Below are 22501 nucleotides of genomic sequence, written 5' to 3'. Positions count from 1 at the left end.
TCATCTGCCATCCTCTCAAGAGTCCTGTTTATTTCTGAAACTAGTAGACAACCAAACATTTCTTAAAAACTGTTGCACCTGGCCTGACCTATGCTGGCGCAGTGGATAAAGTGTCGACCTGGAACTCTGAGGTCGCCAGTTCGAAACCCTGGGCTTGCCTGGTCAGGGCACATATAGGAGTTGATGCTTCCTGCTCATCCCCCCTTCTCTCTCTCTCTCTCTCTCTCTCTCTCTTTCTCTTCTCTAAAATGAATAAATAAATAAAAATAATTAAAAAAAAGAAAAAAAACCTGTTGCACCCATATAATCTATATATATCCTAAATGTATTTGGAATTTTCTAAATAATTGGAAGTTTCAAATGCTTCAATGTTTATATGTGAGGGCTTTGTGGACGCTGAGAGAGATGGGGCCCCCTCTGAGCCAGTGGGCTGTGTCTGGGGTACGTAGAGAGGGATGTCTTTCAAATCCGAAACCTGCAAGTGAGGGCCTAAACTTGACTCACCAAAGCATTAAAAGAAAAAAAAATCTTTTAAATGTTGAGATGCAGATCCAAGCAAGTTGGTTATTTTAATATAGTGCTCAGGATATTCTAAAGGTCACATGAAAAGCTTGTGAAGATGCTAACAATACCTTATTAAAAACAGTGTAGACATCAAGTGGAAAATGTGGGACAGAATCATATGTTCAGTCTGATCTCAGCTGTAGCTTGAATCTCTAGAAAGCAGAAGTTGGGGAAGGAGGCCTGAGCTGGGCAGGAAGACACCCTTCTTCCTCATGGTCAGAGGACCATGACAGCCCAGAGCCTCCAGGAGCCGCCCCTCCTGAAGCTCCACCTCTGCCCTTCCTGAAGCTCCACCCCCGAGAAGCAAAAGCAGAAGCGGACAGCGGCTTCTTCCTGTGTCCTCCAGCTCCCTCCCCACGTGGCTTTGCTGTCCAGTGCCTAGTCCCGTTTGGAAATGACCACAGACTAAACCCCGCCTCCCACTTTGGTTTATTTTCAGAATCAGAGCTTGTTTTGATAAAAGGCATCAGGTGTTCCTCCTTTAGTTTTGTTAGTAAATACATTAAACTGAGATTTACTGGAATCATGGAAAGCAGTTTTATGACCAGCCCTTGGGCCTTTGTGTAATTCTCGAATCAACCCTGCCCATTCCCCTTTGCCCTGCAGAGCCTGGGACTTGGGAAGGGAACGTGCCAGAGAGGGTGCACGCGGACTGCCTGAGCTCAGTCCGTGCCCGGCATTCAGGAGGAGGGCGAGAAGCAAACGCTGGCTGGCCTTAGGATGATTTGATCAGGGATAGTGGCTTAAATTGCCTCCTAGGCCTTCCTCCCCTACCAACTAGGAATTTGGGGATCGACCAAAGACTGCAGTAATGACATTTCATAGTTGGTTCATTTGGAAAGTGGAGAGGACCCCTGGGGGAACAATGCAGTGTTCTGCTACTTCCTCCTGCTCACAGAAACTTCCTGGTCATTGTTTAGAAAAGCTAACAATGAAACCTCAATTTGTTGGGTTAATGGAAAAGATGAGGGACTTGCTTTAATTTTCCTTTCATTTCTTTTTCAGTTAAACTTTCTGTGTTGAGAGAATTGTAGAGTTCACATGGAGTTTTATGAGGCAATATGGAGAGCTCTTGTTTACCTGTTCCCCTTTCCCCCCATTGTAACAACTTGCAAACAATATCACAACCCGGATATGGGGACGTGCACAGTCAAGATACAGGACATTTCTGTCTTTAAATGTATCTGTGATTTTATTTTTGTTGAGGTATGTTGAGGGCAACAGATCAGGAGACAATGCCACTGAAGAGGTAGTTTGTTCTTATGGATCCCAAGAGGAGGGGCTCTCTATTTGGGTGGCTCTCCTAGTCAGTTCTGTTTTGTGTGTAGCCCTCTGCCAGTACCACACACAGTCACTACTGCAGCTGCACAGTCTTGAAATTGGGTGAAATGATAACGCCCGCTTTATTCTTCTTTTAAAAAATTGTTTTAGAAGCCTGGCCTGTGGTGGTGCAGTGGATAAAGCGTTGACCTGGAACGCTGAGGTCACTGGTTTGGAACCCTGCACTTGCCTGGTCAAGGCACATATGGGAGTTGATGCTTCCTGCTCCTCCCCTTTTCTCTCTCTCTCTCTCTCTCTCTCTCATTCTCTATCTCTCTCCTCTCTAAAATGAATAAATAAAAATCTTAAAAAAATTGTTTTAGCTATTTTAGCTTCCTGTTTTTTCATCTACATTTTAGGTTATTCATTTAGATTTGGATATGTCTATATCTATAAAAACTTGCTGGAATTTAGATGGTAATTAATATTTAAAAGGGATTCTAGACTCAATTCCAACGTGGCAGTGGTTCCCCATCAACAAGCTGTAGATGTCGGTCCCATAAAATCCCTGCCTCGCTTCAGTTGCCAATTGCAAGTCCAAGTTGTCACCTCTGCTTCTGACTGACCGGCTGTAGATCAGAAGTTCCAATGACCCCCTTCTCAGGTTTGATTAGTTTGAGCGGCCCTTCGAACTCAGAGAAACCTTTTACTTACTAGATCACCAGTTTATTATAAAAGGATAGGACTCAGTCACAGCCAGATGGAAGAGATGCACAGGGCAAGGCATGTGGGAAGGCTCAGAGCTTCCATGTCCTCTCTGCCGGTCTGCCACTCTTCTGAAATCTCCACGTGCTCACGATCCTGGAAGCTCTCCGAACTCTATCCTTTTGGGGTTTTTAGGAGGCTTCATTACATAGGCATGGCTGATTAAATTATTGGCCATCAGTGATTGGTTTAAACTTCAGTCTTCTTCCCTCTCTGGAAATCAAGGAAAGGGTTGGACTAAAAGTTCCAAATTTGTCTGTAGAATTATTTGTAGCATTCCCTTATAATTCTCTTGCTGTCCGCAGTCTGTATTATTCTCTGTTTCTGATATTGATCATTTGTGTCTTCTCTTTTTTTCTTTTGTCAGTCTTCCTAGAAGTTTATGAATTTTATTAACCTTTTTAAACAACCCATTCTTTGTTTCATTGATTTTTAAATATTTTTCTGTTTCTAATTTTATTGACTTTTGCTTTTATCTTTATTATTTATTTCCTTCTGCTTGTTTTGGGTTTATTTTGCTCTTTTTCTAGGTTCTTGAGGTAGTAGCTTACCGTGTTTCCCCATGTATAAGATGCTCCCATGTATAAGACACACCTTAATTTTGGGCCCGAAATTTGGAAAAAGAATGTATTACATAAAGTTATTGAACTCAAGTTTTATTCATCATAAAATTCATACAACTCCTCATCACTGTCAAAACTCCCATCCATTAGCTTGTCCTCATCTGTGTCTGATGACGAATCACTGTCTTCAACAATGAGTGCAAAAACAAGCGCGAAAAAGCAGGAAATGCAAGTAAAAAAAACACACCTACAACCACAGTATAAGGTGCACCCAGTTTTTAGACCCCAAAATTTTCAGGGAAGTATACGTCTCATACATGGGGAAATGCAGTAGATTATTGATTTGAGACTTTTTTTTTCATTTCTAATATATACATTTAGTGCTATAAATTTCCCTCTCAGCACTACTTTAGTTGTGTCCCACTAGATTCCATGTTTTATTTTGTTTTCATTCAGTTCAATATATTTTTAGTTTTTCTTTAGGCTTTTCTTTGATCCATAGGTTATTTAGAATTATGTTGTTTAGTTTCTAAGCATTTAGAGATTTTCTAGGAATCTTCCTGTTATTGTTTTCTAGTTTGATTCCATTGTGATTGGAGAACACACTCTGTGATTTCAGTTTTTAAAAAAATATATTGAAGTTTGTCCTATAGTCCATGAAATGGTCTGTTCTGGCATATGTTCCTTGGTCACTTGAAAAGACTGTTATTGAGTGGAATTTAAAAAATATAGAGAGAGGTCAGATACTCTTGGTCGATAGTGTTGTGTTCTGTGTCCGTGCTGATTTTCAGTCTAGTTATATTATCAATTTTAGAAACAGTAGTAAAGTTTCCAATTGTAATTTTGAAATTTTCCTTTGTTTCTTTCATTTTATCAGTTTTTGCTTCGCATGCTTTTCAGCACTGTTGTCTGGTACATGCACATTTAGGGTTGCTATGTCTTTTTGGTATATTGACCATTTTGTCATTATATAATGTCCCTTTCGATCTTGTAATTATCTTTGCTCTGTAGTCTGTTTTATCTGCTATCAGTATAGCCACTCCTGCTTCCTTTTAATTCATGTTTTTGTGTACATCTTTTTCCATACTTTTGCTTTAAACCTGCTTTTATACCATATTAGAAATAAGTTTCTTGTAGACAGCATATAGTTAGATTATGTTTTTAAATCTACTCTCCAAATCTCTGTTTTTTAATTGGTCTATTTAGATTATTAGTATTTCATGTAATTATTGATATGTTGGGGCTTAAACCTGTGTTTTACTTTTTAGTTTCTGTTTAGTCTATGTTTCTTTCTTTTTTTTTTTTTTTGGTTGTTTCTGTATCCTTTTTTCAGCCTTCCTGTGAGTTATCTGAACATTTGTTAGACTTCCATTTTAACTTAAGTGTTTTTGAGGATACTTCATTGTATAGCATTTTTAGTGATTGCTTTAGGTATTACATTTTGTGTGTGTGTGTGTGTGTGTGTGTGTGTTAATGTCATTTTACTAGTTCAAGTGAAGTGTAGAAACCTTACTCTTTTGTGTCCCTTTACCCTCCCTCATTTATAATATAATTGTTTTAAATATTTTCATATCAGACAATGTTATAATTTTTGCTTCTACCATCAAACCTAATTCAGAAAATTCAAAAAGAGAAGTCTTTTTACACATATTTTTATATACCATGTTTTCTCTTCTTCCCTGATGTTTCAAATTTCCTTTTTTTAGTTATTTCTTTTCTGTTTAGAGAACTTCTTTAGCAGATCTTTTAGAGTATGTCTGCTGGCGACAAATTCTCTTAGTTTTACTTTATCTGAGAATGTCTTTATTTCCTGTTCATTTCTGAAGGATATTTCACTGAATATAGGATTCTGGGTTGACAGTTCTTTTAGCACTTGAAAAATGATGTGTTATTTCCTTCTGGCCACTGTGATTTCTAATGAGAAATCTGCCATCATTCGAATGTTGTTCCTCTATAAGTAAAGTGTTTTTTCATTCTCAATTCTTCAAAGGTTTTTCTTTGTCCTAATTTTCCCAGGAGTTTGATTATGATGTGTCCTGCTGTGGATTTATTTAGATTTATCGTGTTTGGTATTTTCTTACCTTCTTGACTGTAGATTGATGCCAGTTGTTAAATTCAGGAAATTTTTAGCTGTTATTCAGGTGCTTTTTCAGCCTCACTTTGTTCTTCCTCTCCTGGAACTCTGATGACGGAGTGTTAGATCTTTTGTTGTAATCCACAGTTGCCTGAGGCTCTGTTCATTTTTTGTTCAGTCTATTTTCTCTCTGTTTTTCACATTAGGTCATTTCTGTTCTATCTCCCAGTTCACTGATTCTTTCTTCTCTCTTTTCCATTTTGCTGCTGAGTTCATCCATTAAGTTCGTTTCAGTTATTGTATTTTTCAGTTCTAAAATTTCAATTTGATTCTTCTTTATATTTTCTATTTATTTGCTGAGACTTTCTACTTTTCATTTGGTTCAAGCACGTTCATAATCGCACAGCGAAGCATTTTCATGATGGATACTTTAAAGGAACTTTTTTTCCCTCCAGATAATTCTACCATCTCTGTCATCCTGATTTTGGCTCTGTAGATTGCCTTTTTAAATTTAATTTGAGACTTTTATGTTTCTTGGTGCTTTTCTTTGATGAGTGGGTTTTGATTGAAACCTGGAAATTTTGGGTACATATTATTTTATGAGACTGTGGATCCTATTCAAACCTTTTATTTTAGCTGGCTTCTTCTGATGCTGCTCTGGCAGGAACTGGAGGGTGTATGTTTTCTTTCTTGCCAGGCAGAAGGAGAAATTCAGTTTCCCTACTGGGCCTCTATTGACACCCAAGAAGTTGTGCTCCTCGTTACTGCTGGATGGTGATGGGAGTTCTAACTCCCTCCTAGGCCTCCATGTATGCCTCCCAGTGGAAGTACTCATTACAGCTGCCCTGTGGCCCCCACTGACATCACAGGGTTGGGGAGGAGGCCTTGTTAGATAGCATGGCAAAAATCCTGATTTTCCACAAGGTTTCTCCATATCACTCCACTGGGGAGAGGAAGGGGAAGAGGGAGGGAAGCCTCATTGCTGCCTGGTGGGGATGAAATTCCGGCTCTCTCGTTGGCCTTCCCTGACACCATGTTTTTAGAGGTGTTGGGGTGCCTTGTTGGGTGATCGTCTATTTCCCTATTCTGGCTTTACTGGCATGGGTGGGGTTGGAGGCCATAGTGTTTTATGTGGTGTTTGGCCAGAGTAGATCTGTTGTTGGCTAAGTGATCTGTTATTGTCTAGAGCAGGTATCAGGAACCTATGGCTCATCTTGCAAGCCAGATGTGGCTCTTTTGATGGCTGCATCTGGCTCACAGACAAATCTCTAATAAAAAAAATAATAACGTTAAAAATATAAAACATTCTCATGTATTACAATCTATTCATTTTCTACCACTCATGTTCATGGTTGCGGGTAGCTGGAGCCAATCACAGCTGCCCTCCGGGACAACACCAAATTTTTATTGGATAATGCGTAACATACACGGATCATTGTATGGCTCTCATGGAATTACATTTTAAAATATGTGGCGTTCATGGCTCTCTCAGCCAAAAAGGTTCCCGACCCCTGGTCTAGAGAAAGCAGGCATAATATTTTCTTATCTTTTTAATATCTCTAGGATCTGTAGGATACACCCTTATTTATTCCTAATAATGATCATTGATATTATCTCTTTTCCTCCTTTTTTCTTTCTTTTCTTTTCTTCTCTTTTTTCTTGTCTATACTTTTATCAATTTTATTGATCTTCTCAAAGAACCAGTGTTTGGTTTTATTTATTTCATTTTATTTTTGTTTTATTGTTTTCTCTTTATTATTTTTTTCCTGCTTGCTTTGGGTTTAGTGTTCTAGATTTTTAAGGTAGATGTTTTAGTTATTGATTAAAGACCTCTCTATTTCTAATAGAAGCATTTAATGCTATGTATTTCCCTCTGAGCTCTTCATTAGCTGCATTCCTGAAAATTTGTTATTTTGTATTTCATTTTAATTCCATTCACAATACTGTATAATTTCCCTTTTGATTTCTTCTTTGACCATGGATTATTTAAATGTGTGTTGTCTCAATTCCATGTATTTGGGGATTTTTTAGATATATTTCTGTTATTGAAATCTTATTTAATTCTATGTCATCAGAGAACAAGGTCACTTTAATGGCCTAGAATAGTAGTCAGCAACTTTTTCTGTAAAGATTGAAATGGTAAATATTTTAAGCTTTGTGGGCCACACGTGGTCTCTGTTGCATATTGATTTTAACCCTTAAAAATATAAAAAACATTTGTAATTCATAAGTTGTACACAAACAGGATACAGGCTGGACTTGGCCTGTGGGCTATAGTTTATCAACCCTAACCTGGACTATCATCAGTCTTGGTAAATGTTACATAGTTAATGCCAATACAATATACCTGAAAAGAATGGATATTTCTGTTGTTGCAGTTGGAAAATTTCTGGGCATTATTAAAACAGTTCTCCTTCACTTCTTCTTCACTTCTGAGGCCCTAATTGCATGTGTTATAGACCAAGTAATATTGTCCTACAGCTCAAGTAGCTAGAAAAACACATGGAAGGAAATAATAAAGATCAAATGAGAAATCAGGAGTAAGAGAAAAGAAGGTAAAGTTGTTAATTGAGAATTGATTCTTTGTAAAAAGCATAATAAACTTTTTGGCAAATGTGATAGTAAAAGGAAATAAATATAAGCATAATTTAGATTGAAAAAAGGAAAGTAAGAGTATAAGAAGATTTGAAGATTTAAGAGAATATGATGAATAGCTCCTATGTGCAGCCTTATATGACTAAAATTGAAAATCTTAATGAGTTAGATCATTGCTACTGCTATTTCAGAAGAAGAAATCCAATAACAAACCTCTATCAAAGGAAGAAATTGGAAAAGTCATTGGAGAATTATTTCTAACAAAAGCACTAGGCTCAAATTGTTTTAAGACAGCATTCCCAAAAGTTGTCAAGTACCAGGTAATTCCCATATTCTGCAAACTATCTCAAAGCTTTAAAAAAAGAAAAAAATATGAGCAGCTTTTCAGGTTGTATAAAAGAAAGCTAGCTAATTTTTTAAAAATATTTTTTTCTTATGTCAATAAGGAAGTAGCCTCATTGACTTCTTTTATTGTTCCTAATTCCAACCTACCTCTCATCCCCAACCGAGTTTCTTGGCTAGTCCATAACCATTTTGATCATGGTTTTTAGGCTGACAGGTTTGTAAGGTTTATGTGACAGGAAATTATGTCATTGCAGATTCTACTGTGTCTGTGGAAAGGACTGGAGGAGAGAGCAAGAATTTAAGAAAGGATTGATGTATTGACCGAGCAAATATCCAATAACTATTTTCCACTCTCCTTTGTGATAGCCGGTGGAACTGATATCGCTTGTGAGGCTGATTCTGATGTGGTTTGTGTCAGGTGTTGTAGAAAAAGCACTTTACTGGATCCATACTTGGAAAAGCTGAGGCTTTTGCAGTAAGATTTATTGAGGGTTGAAAGAGAAAGTTGCTCACAGGTTTTCAGTGTCTTGTCTGTGACAAGACAGGCTTCATTTCAGGGCTCCCAGCAAATTAAGCGAAATGGGATGTTGAAGCTTTTTACTGTCTGTTCCACCAAGGAATACATCCAGTTTAGTCTTCATTAAGCCCAATATAAAGACCAAAGTTTAGTCTAGCTCAGTGGTAGAGCGTCGGCCCAGTGTGTGGAAGTCCCAGGTTCGATTCCTGGCCAGGGCACACAGGAGAAGCCCCCATCTGCTTCTCCCCCCTCCCCCCTCTCCTTTCTTTCTCTCTCTTCCCCTCCTGCAGCCAAGGCTCCATTGGAGCAAAGTTGGCCCGGGCGCTGAGGATGGCTCCATGGCCTCTGCCTCAGGTGCTAGAATGGCTCTGGTTGCAACAGAGCAATGCCCAGATGGGCAGAACATTGCCCCCTAGTGGGCATGCCGGGTGAATCCTGGTTGGGCGCGTGTGGGAGTCTGTCTCTCTGCCTCCCAGTTTCTCACTTCAGAAAAAAAAAGTTTAGTCCAGGCGCTGCTCGAAGCCTGCATGGGGAGACCGTCTGGCTGCCAGCCACACAGCATGGCTGCTGCTTGGAGACCCTGTGAATGAACAGCAGGGCTAGCTTGTTTCCAAGCAGGAAGAGAGAGTGCTTTGCCAAGCTTGTATTTATAGTTTTGTGCTGGGAAGAACTAGCTTTTCTTTAAGCTACCCAATCATTTTCTTTAACATTTCATGGGCTTGTGTTGGTTCCTCCCTCTAACCAATCAGATCCTCCTTCTAGGCTAGACTGACAAGCTTCTGTGGTTGCCATTCTGGCTTCCACGGTTCACATCTTAAAATGAAAGCACGGAAGCAAAAGCACCTTCCCCCAGCACCTGTCCAGCGGTGCCTTGGGAATATTCCTCTCAAACCTGAGTCTGGAGGGCTGAGGCACAGTGGACTCTGAGGGCACAATGGTTCCTGAAATGTGCAGTTGAGCCTATAAATGCTTTAGCCTCCCAGCAAATTAAGCGAAATGGGATGTTGAAGCTTTTTACTGAAGCAGGCTTTCCACATTCTATAAAATTTAATGCCCAACTCCTTCTGCTCTCTTTCCCCATCAATATCTAGCTACCTGCCTGCGTTAACAGAACCGTCCCCAGTGCACCTCCCTCACTCCATTCTAGCCTTGCCCTCCTTCTACTGCCAGTGGACACAGTTTAAAACATCAGATACTCCCCTACTTAGAATGTTTCTCCAGCTCTGTGTTTTTAGACTCAAAGGCAAATTCATTGTTTTATTTACTACTGAGTGTTCAGCAACTAGCACTCAGGAGGTGTTTATCAAGTGGATGGACTTCACTGGAACCTAAGACTTACTTTTATTTGCCCTTTTCTACCTTCTATCCCTTGTCCTACTCCTTGAACTCTAGAGTTCCTCAAATACGCTGTTCCCACTCCTGCCTCTGTGACTTTGTGCGCACACACCATTCCTCTCCATGTGGAAGGATGTTCTAACTCTGCGTTTGGATGGCGTGTTTACTTTGATCTATTGCAGCTCTTATGACTCTTTAACTACAGTTGTCGGCAGGTATGTATCTCTGTCTACATCGCAAGGCGGTCTGGAGGCCATGGGTCAGTGTCCTTCCTAGAGCTGCACCTCTAGTACCCAGCACGGTGTCTGGGTGCACACATAACCACCGGGCTTGCAAGAACGTTTATGGAATTGAATTCTCTAGCTCCATTCTGTTTTGCCTTTCTATGTCTGGGATATTGGATGCCAACAGCCAGCTAAGTTATGTTTGTGTTAAACATGAATTGAAATGCAATTACAGCTGGCAATGTGGTTTGAGAGCTGAGTAATAGAGTAAATAGGAAGGGTGGCTTAGTCACAAGTGCCAGTTCATCTCCTTTGCTTTCTTGCTCCTGTCACTGAGCATGACTCATGAGCTCACGAGTTCAGCTTGTCTCCTCTTAAATCCCATCACTTTGACTCTTCCTGTCCTCCTTGTCTCGCTGGGTCTCTTTCAGGGCCCCTTTGTTACAACCAGCCAGAAGCGCAGAGCCGGCCTTGCAGGCTGAGCAGGAGTGTGCCAGCACTCCAGGTGGTCTGTGCGGAGAGCTGCGGTGGAGCTGGGGCCAGCAACGGGGCGGGTTGGCGGGGAGCCTCAGCCAGCGCGCAGACCTGGTGTCCTTCCTCAGAGCCCGGGGAGGCCAGGAAGGCCACTGGGTTCTCTGCTAATCCCAGGATGGCGAGTTTTTGCTATTTTCTTAACTATACCCTGCTAGGGCCCTAGCTAAGGCAAAAGCGGTGCCATTTGCTTATCAAAGACATTGCCTTTTTATCTTAGACCCAGTTTGTTTTTATGGTCATATTGAATTGGTATTCAGAAATTGTGGCTTAGAAATTGTGTTCAGGCCTCTCTTCTTCGCCAGGCCCCCGGTTCCACCGGACTCATGGATGAGCCCACCTATCACGGCTGCCTGACACTCATCCTGAATATTCCAGAACTGAACTGTCTTGTTTCGGTACCACTCACTCCCCATCCAGTCCCCCAACCCACAGCTGCCCCTGAACTCTTCTTACCAGACAGAGGCCAGAATCGTCCTGGGGCTCCTCCGCCCATGCCCCATCCCACCTCTGGCAGGCATTCATCCTTTCTGTCTCCACTACTGCCACGGCCCAGGTCCTCACTGCTGTCCCACAGAGCTGCGCCCAAGAGCCCCTGCTCTCCTTCTCAGCCTGGGGTTTCTCCTTTAAAGCATCACTTAGAATTCTTCCTCCTGCTCCCGTTCTGCAGATGCCTCCTCTTCCACAGAGTGGGTCCTGGACTCTCGCCTGCCCCCTCTGCCCACCTCTGCTGCCTGTCTCCTCGCTCACCCTGACCTGGCCACAGTCCCCCAGCCCAGCTTGTTCCGCTAATGCTCTTTCTGATCCTGTCTGTCAGGGATGTGCCTGCCCCTCTCCCCCAGCCCTGTGTCTGCCTGTTGTTGATGCTCATGGAGCATCCACCTAAAGCTGCCTCTGATTTCCCTCTTCTGGCCCTCGCCAGCTCCTCCCTGCACCCTGATGCACTTTCATATTCTTGTTTAGTCCTCATAGTACCAATGCCACTCTGCCCTGCACTTCCAGTAATGCCAGATGTCCGTGCTATCCCTGTGCTAGCTGCTCCTATAGAAAGTATTTACTTCACACAATGACCCTGCGCAATCACCATTATAAACTTATTTTACAGTAAAAAAACAAAGCGTGAGATCACACAACAGGTGCGGATGAGCTGAGATCAAGTCTAGTTCTTCCACCTCTGCATTGTACCCTCACCATGTCTGCTGGCCTTCCTGGAAGGTGGGACCGCGTCACTCATATTTGTATATGCTGAGGTGCGTGGTGCGAGTGCCTTACGTGTCAGGAGATGAACTGTACCCTGGTGATGACAGCACATGCAGGGCGAGGTCTCTGTTCAAAGCCAGGTCAGCCTGCCCACCCGGGTATGCGGGGAAGCAGTACTTCCATACAGCGCCAACTCATCAATCCGGTGATGGCTGTGTGTGGGACGCTGCTGGGTAAAGCGCTTCATTTCTGTTGTTTTTTAGTCGTTACTCCAGCTGTGTGAGATAGAGCCTGTTGTCTCCATTTACAAAGGCAGAGGCTGAGGCTCAGAGAGGTGGAGGGGCTCAGCCAAGGTCACACAGCTGCTGAGTGGTGGAGTCAGGATTTGAATGCACTCCTTTCTGATACCGAAGCCCATGTGTTCACCTGCTTCATTTCACCTGCTTCCCTGGCCCAGGAGAGTCAGTAGTGGTTGTGTGAGGCACAGACTATTATCCCAGTGTCCAGCCAGAGAGGGGGTGGGAGCCCCGTGCTGTGGCGGGTGGGTAGAGAGGGGGCGGGGAGCCCCGTGCTGTGGCGGGTGGGTAGGGAGGGGGCGGGGGAGCCCCGTGCTGTGGCGGGTGGGTAGGGAGGGGGCGGGGAGCCCCGTGCTGTGGCGGGTGGGTAGGGAGGGGGCGGGGGAGCCCCGTGCTGTGGCGGGTGGGTAGAGAGGGGGCGGGGGAGCCCCGTGCTGTGGCGGGTGGATAGAGAGGGGGTCTGCAGGAACAGCCTCACGCACAGCCTCTCTGTTCCTCCCTGCTCACCAGACGCACCTTCCTAATTAAATTCTCTCTTCCTCCCAGGATCCTTGGTAGGAAGGACCAGTGAACCCTGCCTTTTCAAATTTAATTAAAAATATCTTTATGACATTTTCAAATTATAAAACTCATTTCTGAAACTGAGTCATGTAGAATTGTATAAACTGAAAGAGTGAAAATATTCCCTTGCCTTTTCTCTGCTCTTACAGTTTAGAGGTGTTCTTTTAGACTTGTTTCCTCTTGCAAAGAATTATATTCATTTTCAATTGAATAAGAAATACAAAAATCTTCTCATTTAAAAAAAAATCAAATAATACAAATAATACAACCAGAGCTGGGGTACCTTTCGACCGCACCCCTCGTATCTGCTGGCCACTGTCACCAGTGCTTTTGTCTACATTTGCATATATAAGTGACTTAAAGAAATTAATCACAACTAGTGCTTTTAATAGCAATTAGATCTGGCCTTTTTTTAACTGACTGATGCACATGTCATGTAGACGCTCTGGGTGCCATGTCGGGGTCTGCCGCGTTCTCGTGCCGGGCTGTGGGTCCCGCAGTGGGCTGCACGCGCTGCACAAGCTTCCGCCTGCCGCCCAGCTTTCGGGTTCGTTCCAGTTTCTCATGAAGCAAAGCCTCCATACATCCTTTCTGTTCAGGCCAGGTATAGTAAGTAAAAATACAGGATGCCCAGTTAAATAGGAAAATATTGAAATTTCTTAAATTAAAAAATATATCGCTCATTGTTTCTGAAATGCTAATTTAACTGGGTGTCCTGTGTTTTCTCTAGAAACTCTCCTCCTTGTACACATGTGCATGTATTTGAAAAACCCCACTTTTTTTTAGGTCTCTACTATCTAATTTAAAAAAATTGTATTCCAAAATAGTCACATGACTTTGTCCATAGGAGAGAAGGTTTGATGGGAGAAGCCGAAGGGGAGGATATCGCGGAAGACGAGAGCGTGTTCTGGCTGATGTCGTCGGGGAGCTTTGCAGGCGTGGGTTCTTCCGGCAGGCCTCAAGTGATGGGAACCTTCCCGGGGATGGGGTCTCAGAAGGAACAGGAGCAAAGCCGGGGAGGCAGGACAGCGCCAGGCAGGTGTAGGAAAGGAAACTCAGGTAGGGACAGCTAGAGAGCCAGCCAGGGTGGTGCGGTGTCACGGGCCCGAGGGGAGTGGGTGTCACGCCCCTGTGCTCTGGGACGGGGCAGGGGGAGCAGCTCGGGGCTGGGGCAGAGGGAGATGCAGCAGTCTCAGGGACAGGGACGCACCTTTGTTTCTTTTGCTAAAGAATATTAGACGTTTCCAGCCGAAGCTCTGTGGCCGGTTTGAGCCCTCCATTCAGGATTCAAAATGAGCTGATGCAGAGGAAGTCAGAACTAAATGAAAGCAGCCTAGAGTTCTCCAGCTTGGCACTGGATAAGTCGAATGGCTCTTCTCATTTTATAGTTTTTACAAAGTATTTTGGGCACACGTCCTGTTAGGGATCCAGAGGGTGGTTCGGGAGGCTCCCTGCCTCCTTGCTGTGCCCACACACTGCTCTGATTAAGAGTTTAAGTGGCTCCATGGTTGGCCACTGTCTGACCTGGGCCAAGTGTATGTTTCCACAGTGCGTGATCTAACACATCAAGGGCCCTTTGAACTTCATTCTTATTCATACTGTCAGCCAGATATTTCCTTTGGAATGTCTGCTGAGTTTCCTGGCCCCTTTGATTGCTTTCTGTCTGCCAAGTACATCTTTGAATTGTGGGCGGGCCCTCTTAAAACCCCGGGGTGCGAACAGGTTGATGAATCTGGTGGTTAGCTGTGGTGTCTTTCAAAAGCTTCCCTTTGGGCAGAAAGCGGGCGATTCTGATGTCGAGGAGCCTCTGACAGTTTGGAGATTTTGCTGTGCAGCTCCTATCCAGGGGGCTTGGTCGGGCACTTGACTCACAAAGCCTTTCAAGCAGATCTTGTATTTCTCATCCCATCAAGTGAGGTCTTTTACATTTGTTGTTTTTCTTATTATAAAAGTTATATAGAGTCAAAAGGTACAGACTTCCAGTTATAAAATAATAAAGTCATGGGGCTATAGTATACAGCATTATATGTGACCTGTTATTTAGCTCTAGAAGTGTTACAGGTGGTTTTTGTAAACCCCAGATTTGGTGGCATTCTGTGTTATTTTGCTTTGGGGTAGGACGTTTTCGTTCGCAGTGGAGGAACACTCGGGACCTCTCTACCACGGAGGCCCTGTTCCCCGTGTTTTGTTTCTCTTTCCAGAAGAGTCTTTAGGTGGGTGTTTTATTGATCCTACAGTTTATCTCATCTTTGTATTTTACCTTCTGGAAGAACTCCTCAATTTTCTCTTGCAGTATTTTATTTTTTGAATTTTTAAATTTTAGCTATCACTTTTTTTTCCATTTCTAGGCTCTTTATATTGTTCTTAAGTTGTTCCTTTTAAGAACATTTTCACAATATTTCGTGCTTGCCTTGTGAGTGCCATATAGAGCCTCATCCCTCTGAGGATGTTAACTATAGATTATGTTGTTCCTTGGCTTTTATTGTTCCCTCATATTATCTCCAAGCACCCACCTTCCTAATTTGGGCCCTGACTTTCCCCAGTGCCTAGTGATCTTCTGTTGTCAGTTTATACGTAAGAACGAGGCACTGGCTCTGGGGCTGGAGCTGGGTGGGTAGGGGCAAGGGACGCGGGGGTGCAGCAGGGACCGGCTTCTGTAGCAAGAGGCCCACGGCGTCTGTGTGCGATGGGCTGCTCTCTGCACTCTTCAGTTCCTCCAGGGACGGCTCCTTCCTTATCCAGCACGTGGGCGGTCAGCTGGCTGCCCAGGTGAGCCTGGTGGGGGCAGGGAGGAGCCCACCACGCAGGGTGCGTCCTTGACCCCTGTCCTCACTCCGGAGTCTTACTTCCTCCTTCACCTCTTTCCCCGCCCACTGGGCTGGTGTTTTGGAGTCCTGAGCCTTACAGGTTTCATTGCTGCAGAAAATACATCCAAAATGGGGGTAGGGGTCTGGGGGGTCTAACTGCTTCATTTACAGACCCTGTTTCAGCCCTAAACTCACACCTGCCCACTTCCACGCCATCCGCCCTCCTCCCCGGTACTGTGTGGTGGCTCTGGGTCCTGGAGCTCTGAGCGGTCCCCTCGGGTCCTCAGATGACAAACCCCTCCAGTCTGCTCAGGCCGCACCTTCCTCTTGCCACAGCCCCAACACTGGCTGGCAGCTCTCTTGTGTTTGTTTTACTCCTGTCTTGCTCCTTACTTTAGCGGGTTTATACTTTCTCCACGTGATTGTCATTTTAGCCGAGAAGAGAAATAAACTCGTGTGTTCCAACTGACTCCTGCTCAGAGGACAGCGCCTATATGCAGGCTGTGCAGGAACAAGAAAGAGGGCGGGTAGGAGAGTGTGAGTGTGTGCGAGTGTGAGAAAGAGAGAGTATGAATGTGCATATGCATGTGTGTGCCTGTGAGTATGTGAGTGTATGAGTGTGTCTTTTTGTGAGAGTGTGTATCTGCGTGTGTCTGCGAGTATCTGAATGTGTATATATATATGTGAGTGTGTGTGTGTGTGTGTGTGTGTGTGTGTGTGTGTGTGTGTAGCCCTGTAACAGACACTCCATTGCAGCATTGATCAGACTTTAGGCATTTGGGGAACAAAGCAGAGACTGACAGGGTAACCAAAAAACCAAGTGGCTTGATTATTGAAATGTGTAAGTCCTCACAGAGTGCTGATTTTGAGGGAGATACACTTAGCTCCAGGGATTAAATCTTGGAAATTTCAGTTTTAAAAATTCTTTCCTGAGTTGGGTAGCTGGCAGAGTCTGTGGCTTTTCACACTTTGCTCCTGATTGAATGACTAATTCGTTCGTTCATTCCTTCAACAAATGTTGATCAAGCCCATTGTGTCAGGCACTCTGCTTAGTGCAGGGGTAAGTAGTGGGCAGAGAGGCATTGTCCTGGTGGATGGTGGAGGCTGGTAACTGGTAATCGCACAAGTAGGTAATTTATGTCGGAAGACCAGGTCTCCTGGAGATGGGGAAGGAACCCTGAGGAGCAGAGGTTGGAGCTGAGCTCTGATGTGACAATTCGGGGGTTTTCAAATCCCAGTGTAGCATGACATCACTTTCAATATTTGATTTGATGCGTGTCCTCATTTTTAGTTTAAGCATGTTAGCACTGGCTTTGCGAGTGCTCCCTGGTGAATACTGAGGCAGGACTCTTCATCTCCTCTAACCCTGCAGTGCTCAGGAGGAGCCCCTACACACACACACACACACACACACACACACACACACTCACACACACCTCCCATCTTGGGACTCAGGGACGGGCTGCTGAGCTCACAGGGTCAGAGTTTAGACATAAAATTTTGCAGGGGCGTCCCGTGCAAATACCTGTCTCACACATAATTTATCTTGTAGGCCAGTAGCTCATCTAACTTGGGATGGGAAGAATTTAGGTTCGTAAGCACCTTTATGTGACTGGATTGGAAAGAAGCTGCTCGGTACGTGGTGTTACTACAGCGAAGGCAGGGCTGGGAACCCCAGTGCCCCTGATGCGACAAGGCCCGGGTCTTCTCACTCCCGCTCCTGCTCGTGGAGCTGTGGCCCTGTGTGGGTCTAGCTCACATGGCCCAGGCTTCCGGTGCCTCTGCATTCTGCCCAGACACGCGCGCGCGCACCCCCACCCCTGGTCTCTCTCCTCCCTTGCCTCCCCTTGGCTGCGGTTGGAGGGCATTGCACATCTTGACTTCATTGCAGATGAGTTGTGGACTCAGGGCGAGCCTGGGCCTTTGGTGCGCTTGTCTGTTTATAATGCTTCTCAGACTCGGGTCGGGGACGGTAACCAGGAGGATGGAGAATGGGGCCCTGAGGAAGGGCTGGCCTGCTGCCCTCAGTGTGCCCGCACTGGCCTCTTTGCCATGTCACGGTGTCTTCTCGCTCTGAAAAGGGACGATTCTAGCAGTGGTGAGAAGGGGGAATCAACATTTTCAAACCCTGGAAACAGTAACCTTGATGTAGGGTGCACCCCGTCCCTCCATAGAGTTTCCAGCGATGCGGGAGAGCCCTGTGGACTCCCTCCCTTTCTGGTGGGAGGTCAAAGACACAGCTCTCTTCCCTCTGAGGTCGCAGCTTTGCGGGTCCACAGACTTCAAGTTCAAGTGTTCTGCAGACATGTTTTTAAATGTATTAAAAATAATGCATTTCTTTTAGAGAAACCAAATAGGTTTCCTTCTTTGTTCATATACTTTTTTTTTTATTTTCACATTTTAATGGTTCTGAAATTGGGATGCACCTTAAAATAGACTTGTACATTTTGATATGATACTATGTTTTTTCCTGAAGGGGTGCTTTTTAAATCCGTGGGTGATTCCCAAGTGACTACATCTTTGAATCGGGGAACTGCAGTAAAAGTAGAGTTTGGGAAACAAAAAATCTCTCAAAGCATGGAATCCAGGGGAGAAAACAAGCCAGAGGGATTCTCGGTGGTGGAGAGTGGGGCCCCTGCCTTAAATCTCATGTGCTTCAAGAAACTGAACGTCTGACTGCTAGGGAAGAGGGGCGCCAACCAGGCCTCCTCCCGCACCAGCCGGCTTCCTCCCGCAGGGATGGCGTCCAGAGCGAGCACTCGGCGCCTAGAGTTGGTCCCGCCCCACCCTCCTCCAGACTTCAGGTCAGACATTCTGGCTTGTTTAGCAGAAGGACCTCTCTTCTCCCTTTGTACCATTCGCTCATTCACAGTTGTTGGGTTCATAAAACAAGCCTTTTCTTTTGCCTGCTGGCTCATGGCCTTTCCTGAGGCAGCCCCAGAGAAGAATGTGGCTGTGGGGGGACTCCTGGAATGTAGGAGGGGCGGCCTCCACGCCCCTGGCCTCTGCTGGTGACGGTGACGGGGGGGGGGGGGCTGGCATGCTGCGAGCACGTTCTCGGGACAGGGCTGACTCCGGGCAGGTTCTTTAAATAAAATAATGGAGACACTCAGCAGTTTGTCAGCATGGCCGGGAGGTTGTCAGATCAAGGATGCGTCCTGAAGTCTGCACCTCACAAGGACAAGCAGGGAGACTCTGAGTGCATCCTGGTTGGGATGCTGCCCCCCAGCCTTCCAGTGTCCCCCACGGGGTGGCAGCCAAGATGCTGGAGGTTAATGAGTCCTCGGATGAGGTGCTGGTGATGCTGTCATGTCAGGCTGCCGAGCAAGAGAGCAGACGAGCCTGCACCGTCCGCTCGGACAGCAGCCTGGAAGGGTCGGCGGGAACGCTGAGCTCGTCTGGCCTTTTCTCTCCCCCTCCCCTCTCCTCGTGAACCCTCTCCCACCACTGTGGACCTTCACACTAACCCCCTCCCCCCCACAGTGCGGTGCACAGGTCCTGCAATCAAGACTGGCTTTGTCCTCGAACTCTTCTTACAGGAAAATGTCTGCATTTGTGTGTGAGAAAATGGCTTCCTAGTGAGGCTACAAACCAGGAACAGATTTTTCTGATTTTCCTATCATGATACAGTTTCTGACCTTGAACACCACTCACAGGGTTTGTACCAAGTAGACAGGGCGAGGAGCGAGTTTTCCTGACACCTGCCCCCAGGCCCCAGTGGATTCCCATTCACGGAAGCACTCTGGCTGGCCGCAGGGCCCTGGGACCGCTCTGTCAGTCTCCCCACAGGCAGTCCCCTTTCAGGTGGCATTTCACACCCCATTGGACTTTCTCCTCCACCCGGGCCATCCCCCAGTAAGTGTTAATGAGCAGCTTCGTGGGCTGACTTCTGTAATCCCTCCTTGGTCCATTACAACAAAAGTTGCTCTTTTCTCATTAGAACCATTTTTGTCAGGGTGTCTTTAATCAATGGCTTCCCCGGGGACAATATTTTTAGAAGTTGTATTTTTCACACTCTCCCTTCTCCCCTTTTGGAAGATCTCTTCCCCAGGCCTAGTGAAATGAACTAATGAGATGCCAGGAGAGTTGGGGCCGGTGTTAATTGGCGCAGGTATGAAGAAGCAGTCGCTCACCTTGGGTTCCGCCCTGCCTCACCCGCGGCCCCTCTCTGTCTCCTGCTGCAGGTCGCGCAGACGGCAGATGGTGTGGACGCCGACCTCTGGAAAGACGGCTTATTTAAATCCAAGGTTACCAGATACCTGTGTTTCACAAGATCATTTTCCAAAGAAAATGTAAGTCTAGGAGTGCTTTTCCATTTGCTGAGTGAGCACCAGCCACTTACATTCCTGTCTGAAATGTCCTTCTGTTTTTGCCGTGGTTTCTGTTCGTCACCATGTTAATTTATCTGTGGTTTTAGTGAACTGGGAATCAGCAGCCAGCATGGTGCTTCATTTATTAACGGTATTATTAGCCATGTACCCAAGTGTGCTGCGACTTCCATTAAAATGTGTTCTCCGAAGGAAGCCAGGACATTTCTCACAGCTCTCGTCCATCCACCCACCATCCTTCCAAGTGACAAGTCACAGGGAGCGTGGACAGGAGAACTTTCCGGCGGAGCTGGGTTTAAAGCTGACCGACAAATCGCGGCATGGCTGGAAAAGTGCTGCGTGGCCAGCCCTTGGCACAGGTGCAGCCTTGTTTCCAAAATGACTTTCTCCCCGCTTTTCTATGACACGGGATGTTTCATTGCTTCTCTACGTAGGTATCCACCGAGTGTAGGTGTCTTTTAGTATGCTGCTTTTCATACCTGGGTCCATAAATTAGGAAGTTCTTAAAGATATCTACTAAAGATTTTCCAGTAGTATTTCAATGGGTGGCTTAGAACAAAGGGCACTGGCTTCCCTGAGTATCTGTCTGTGCGCGGGGCGGCCGCATCCCCCTGCAGACACGCTGCCGCCGGCCGGCCGGGCCACCTCCGAGCGTCAGTTCCTTTCCTGAGCTCTGAGGGTTGGGGCTCCGCCACGTCACCGGCTTTCCTAGCCCCAAAGCGGGGCTGCTCACATTTTCATTTTCACAGGTGCCATTTTATTTGGGGCCTAAATGTTACCGTCTCTTTCTAATGCAAAGTCTTTTGGAAATATTTTTATTATTTTTATAAATTTTAATATAACAGTAATATATGTTCATGGTTTAAAAAGAAAAAAAGCCCTAAACATCTTCATTCAGAAGTGTGAAAGGGAAAAGAAACGGCCTTTCTCCACGCCCCCCCCCCGCCCCTACGGCTCTGTGGTCCTGTCATGGGGTCCTTCCTTGCCTGTCCCTTCTGCATTTTCTGGATACAGTCACACGGTTCTCTGGCTCTCACTCTCTTCTACCTGCCGTTCCTGTGTTTATGGAGAAGCCTTTGGTAGGAAAATTGTTGATAACATGTTCAGGACTGGGGGAGAAGTTGTTGCTGTAGCCCCCCCTCCCAATCACAAGGGTAATGTACACTTGTTATCAAGTACAGAGTTTCAGGTGGACTGAGGGCGGTCCTGGTGCCAAACACTGGAAGTCGTTTTCACACAGACGGGCCGGAAGGCGGCAGCTGCGCCTGTACGGAGTCCGAGCAGGTCCCAGGGGCTCGCCGTGCAGCCTGTGTGCCGCCCAGGGTCAGGTCTGAAGGCCGCTGCCTTCATAGACGCGGGGCTCATGAGGTTGTGGGGGGTCCCCCACGGCCTCCCCTTCCTCCTGCAGCCACAGTCACGCAGTGCACTCCCCACCCCTTTGTCCTGGTACTTTACCTAGTTCCAAAACCCTCTTTTGAGATTGTTTATGTTTTTAGCTTTTATCACCTCTGTCCTGTCTGCTGGCTCCTCTGTGCAGAAGGTCAGCGCGTTCGCTGCCACTCAGGGCTGCTGGGACGGACTCGCGTGTTTATTGAGCAGCTCGTGTTTCACGGCGCCATACTGCTTCCTGCCGGGTCGTCACCTGTCCTGGCTGAGGAGGCCGCCCAGGACAGCTGCGACCTCTTTGAGCATTTTTGCTGCATTTCCCCTGAAGGCTGTGGGTTATTGGTACTCTAGGCCAGAAGAGTCCCTGATCCCCTGGTACGGGGACAGAGACAAGTCTAAAAAATGACAGAGGAGTCACCAGTGCTTGTTAATTTTAGGTGTCATAGGTAAATGTATTATAGAAAATGCGTTGATTTAGTCAACAGTTATTGACCGTTAAACAGATGTTCACTGAGTGCCGCCTTTGTGTGTCTTCCTCCATGGGGACCGGAGCGTGGACGGGGTGTGGTGAGGGGTGTAAGGTAAGGACCAGGGCGGCGTGAGGGAGAAACCTGCCTCACTTTTGAACCAGTGTAGGAAATAGGGAATTCCCCTCCCCCCAAAAAAGGAATGAGTGGGTCCTGTAGTGAGATCCAAAGGGACCTGTTTCAGGGCCATGGCAGGGGCCCGCTTGCTAGGCGGGGAGTCGACAAGAATGAGGCGTGTTTTCATCTGTTGCAGCCAGTCGGTGTTGGCCCTGCTGTCGGAGCCAGGACCTTGCATAGCATAATTTTTTATAACTGTAAAGGAGGGATAGGGGATCACAGGACTGGACCGATTCTTAATTAGGTGACTGGAGACTCCCAATGTAGGAGTTTTGGGAGACTCCTTTGGAACCTAAATTTCTTTCCCCCAATAATGCTATTAATACAGAATCCTGGCTGTGGAGTGACATTGCTTCCTGGGGAAGGCTCGAGATTAATTGCACTTTTCATGCCCTGTACTTTCTGCATTACCTGTAATAATAATGTACATAGATTAGGTAGGGAGGATATTAAACAGAGGGATTTATGAACATTTGAATATTAAGTTGGTTATCTGTGGCTACCTT

The 22501-nt window shown here is 45.7% G+C and overlaps 1 protein-coding gene across 7 annotated transcripts in view; it reads left to right on the top strand.

Moving 5' to 3' along the window:
- MVB12B (multivesicular body subunit 12B) overlaps positions 1-22501 on the top strand; it is a 162420-nt gene that overhangs the window by 21023 nt on the left and 118896 nt on the right. For all 7 annotated transcript variants that reach the window (XM_066367145.1, XM_066367149.1, XM_066367147.1 and 4 more), the window contains exon 3: positions 19822-19929. In XM_066367145.1, coding sequence (XP_066223242.1) covers positions 19822-19929 — 108 coding nt within the window. The remainder of the gene's footprint in view (positions 1-19821; positions 19930-22501) is intronic.

The sequence above is a fragment of the Saccopteryx leptura genome, chromosome 2 (genome assembly GCF_036850995.1).
Source record: "Saccopteryx leptura isolate mSacLep1 chromosome 2, mSacLep1_pri_phased_curated, whole genome shotgun sequence".
Lineage (NCBI taxonomy): Eukaryota > Metazoa > Chordata > Mammalia > Chiroptera > Emballonuridae > Saccopteryx > Saccopteryx leptura.
Note: the sequence above shows the minus strand (reverse complement) of the source record. Positions and strands in the feature narration are given on the sequence as shown.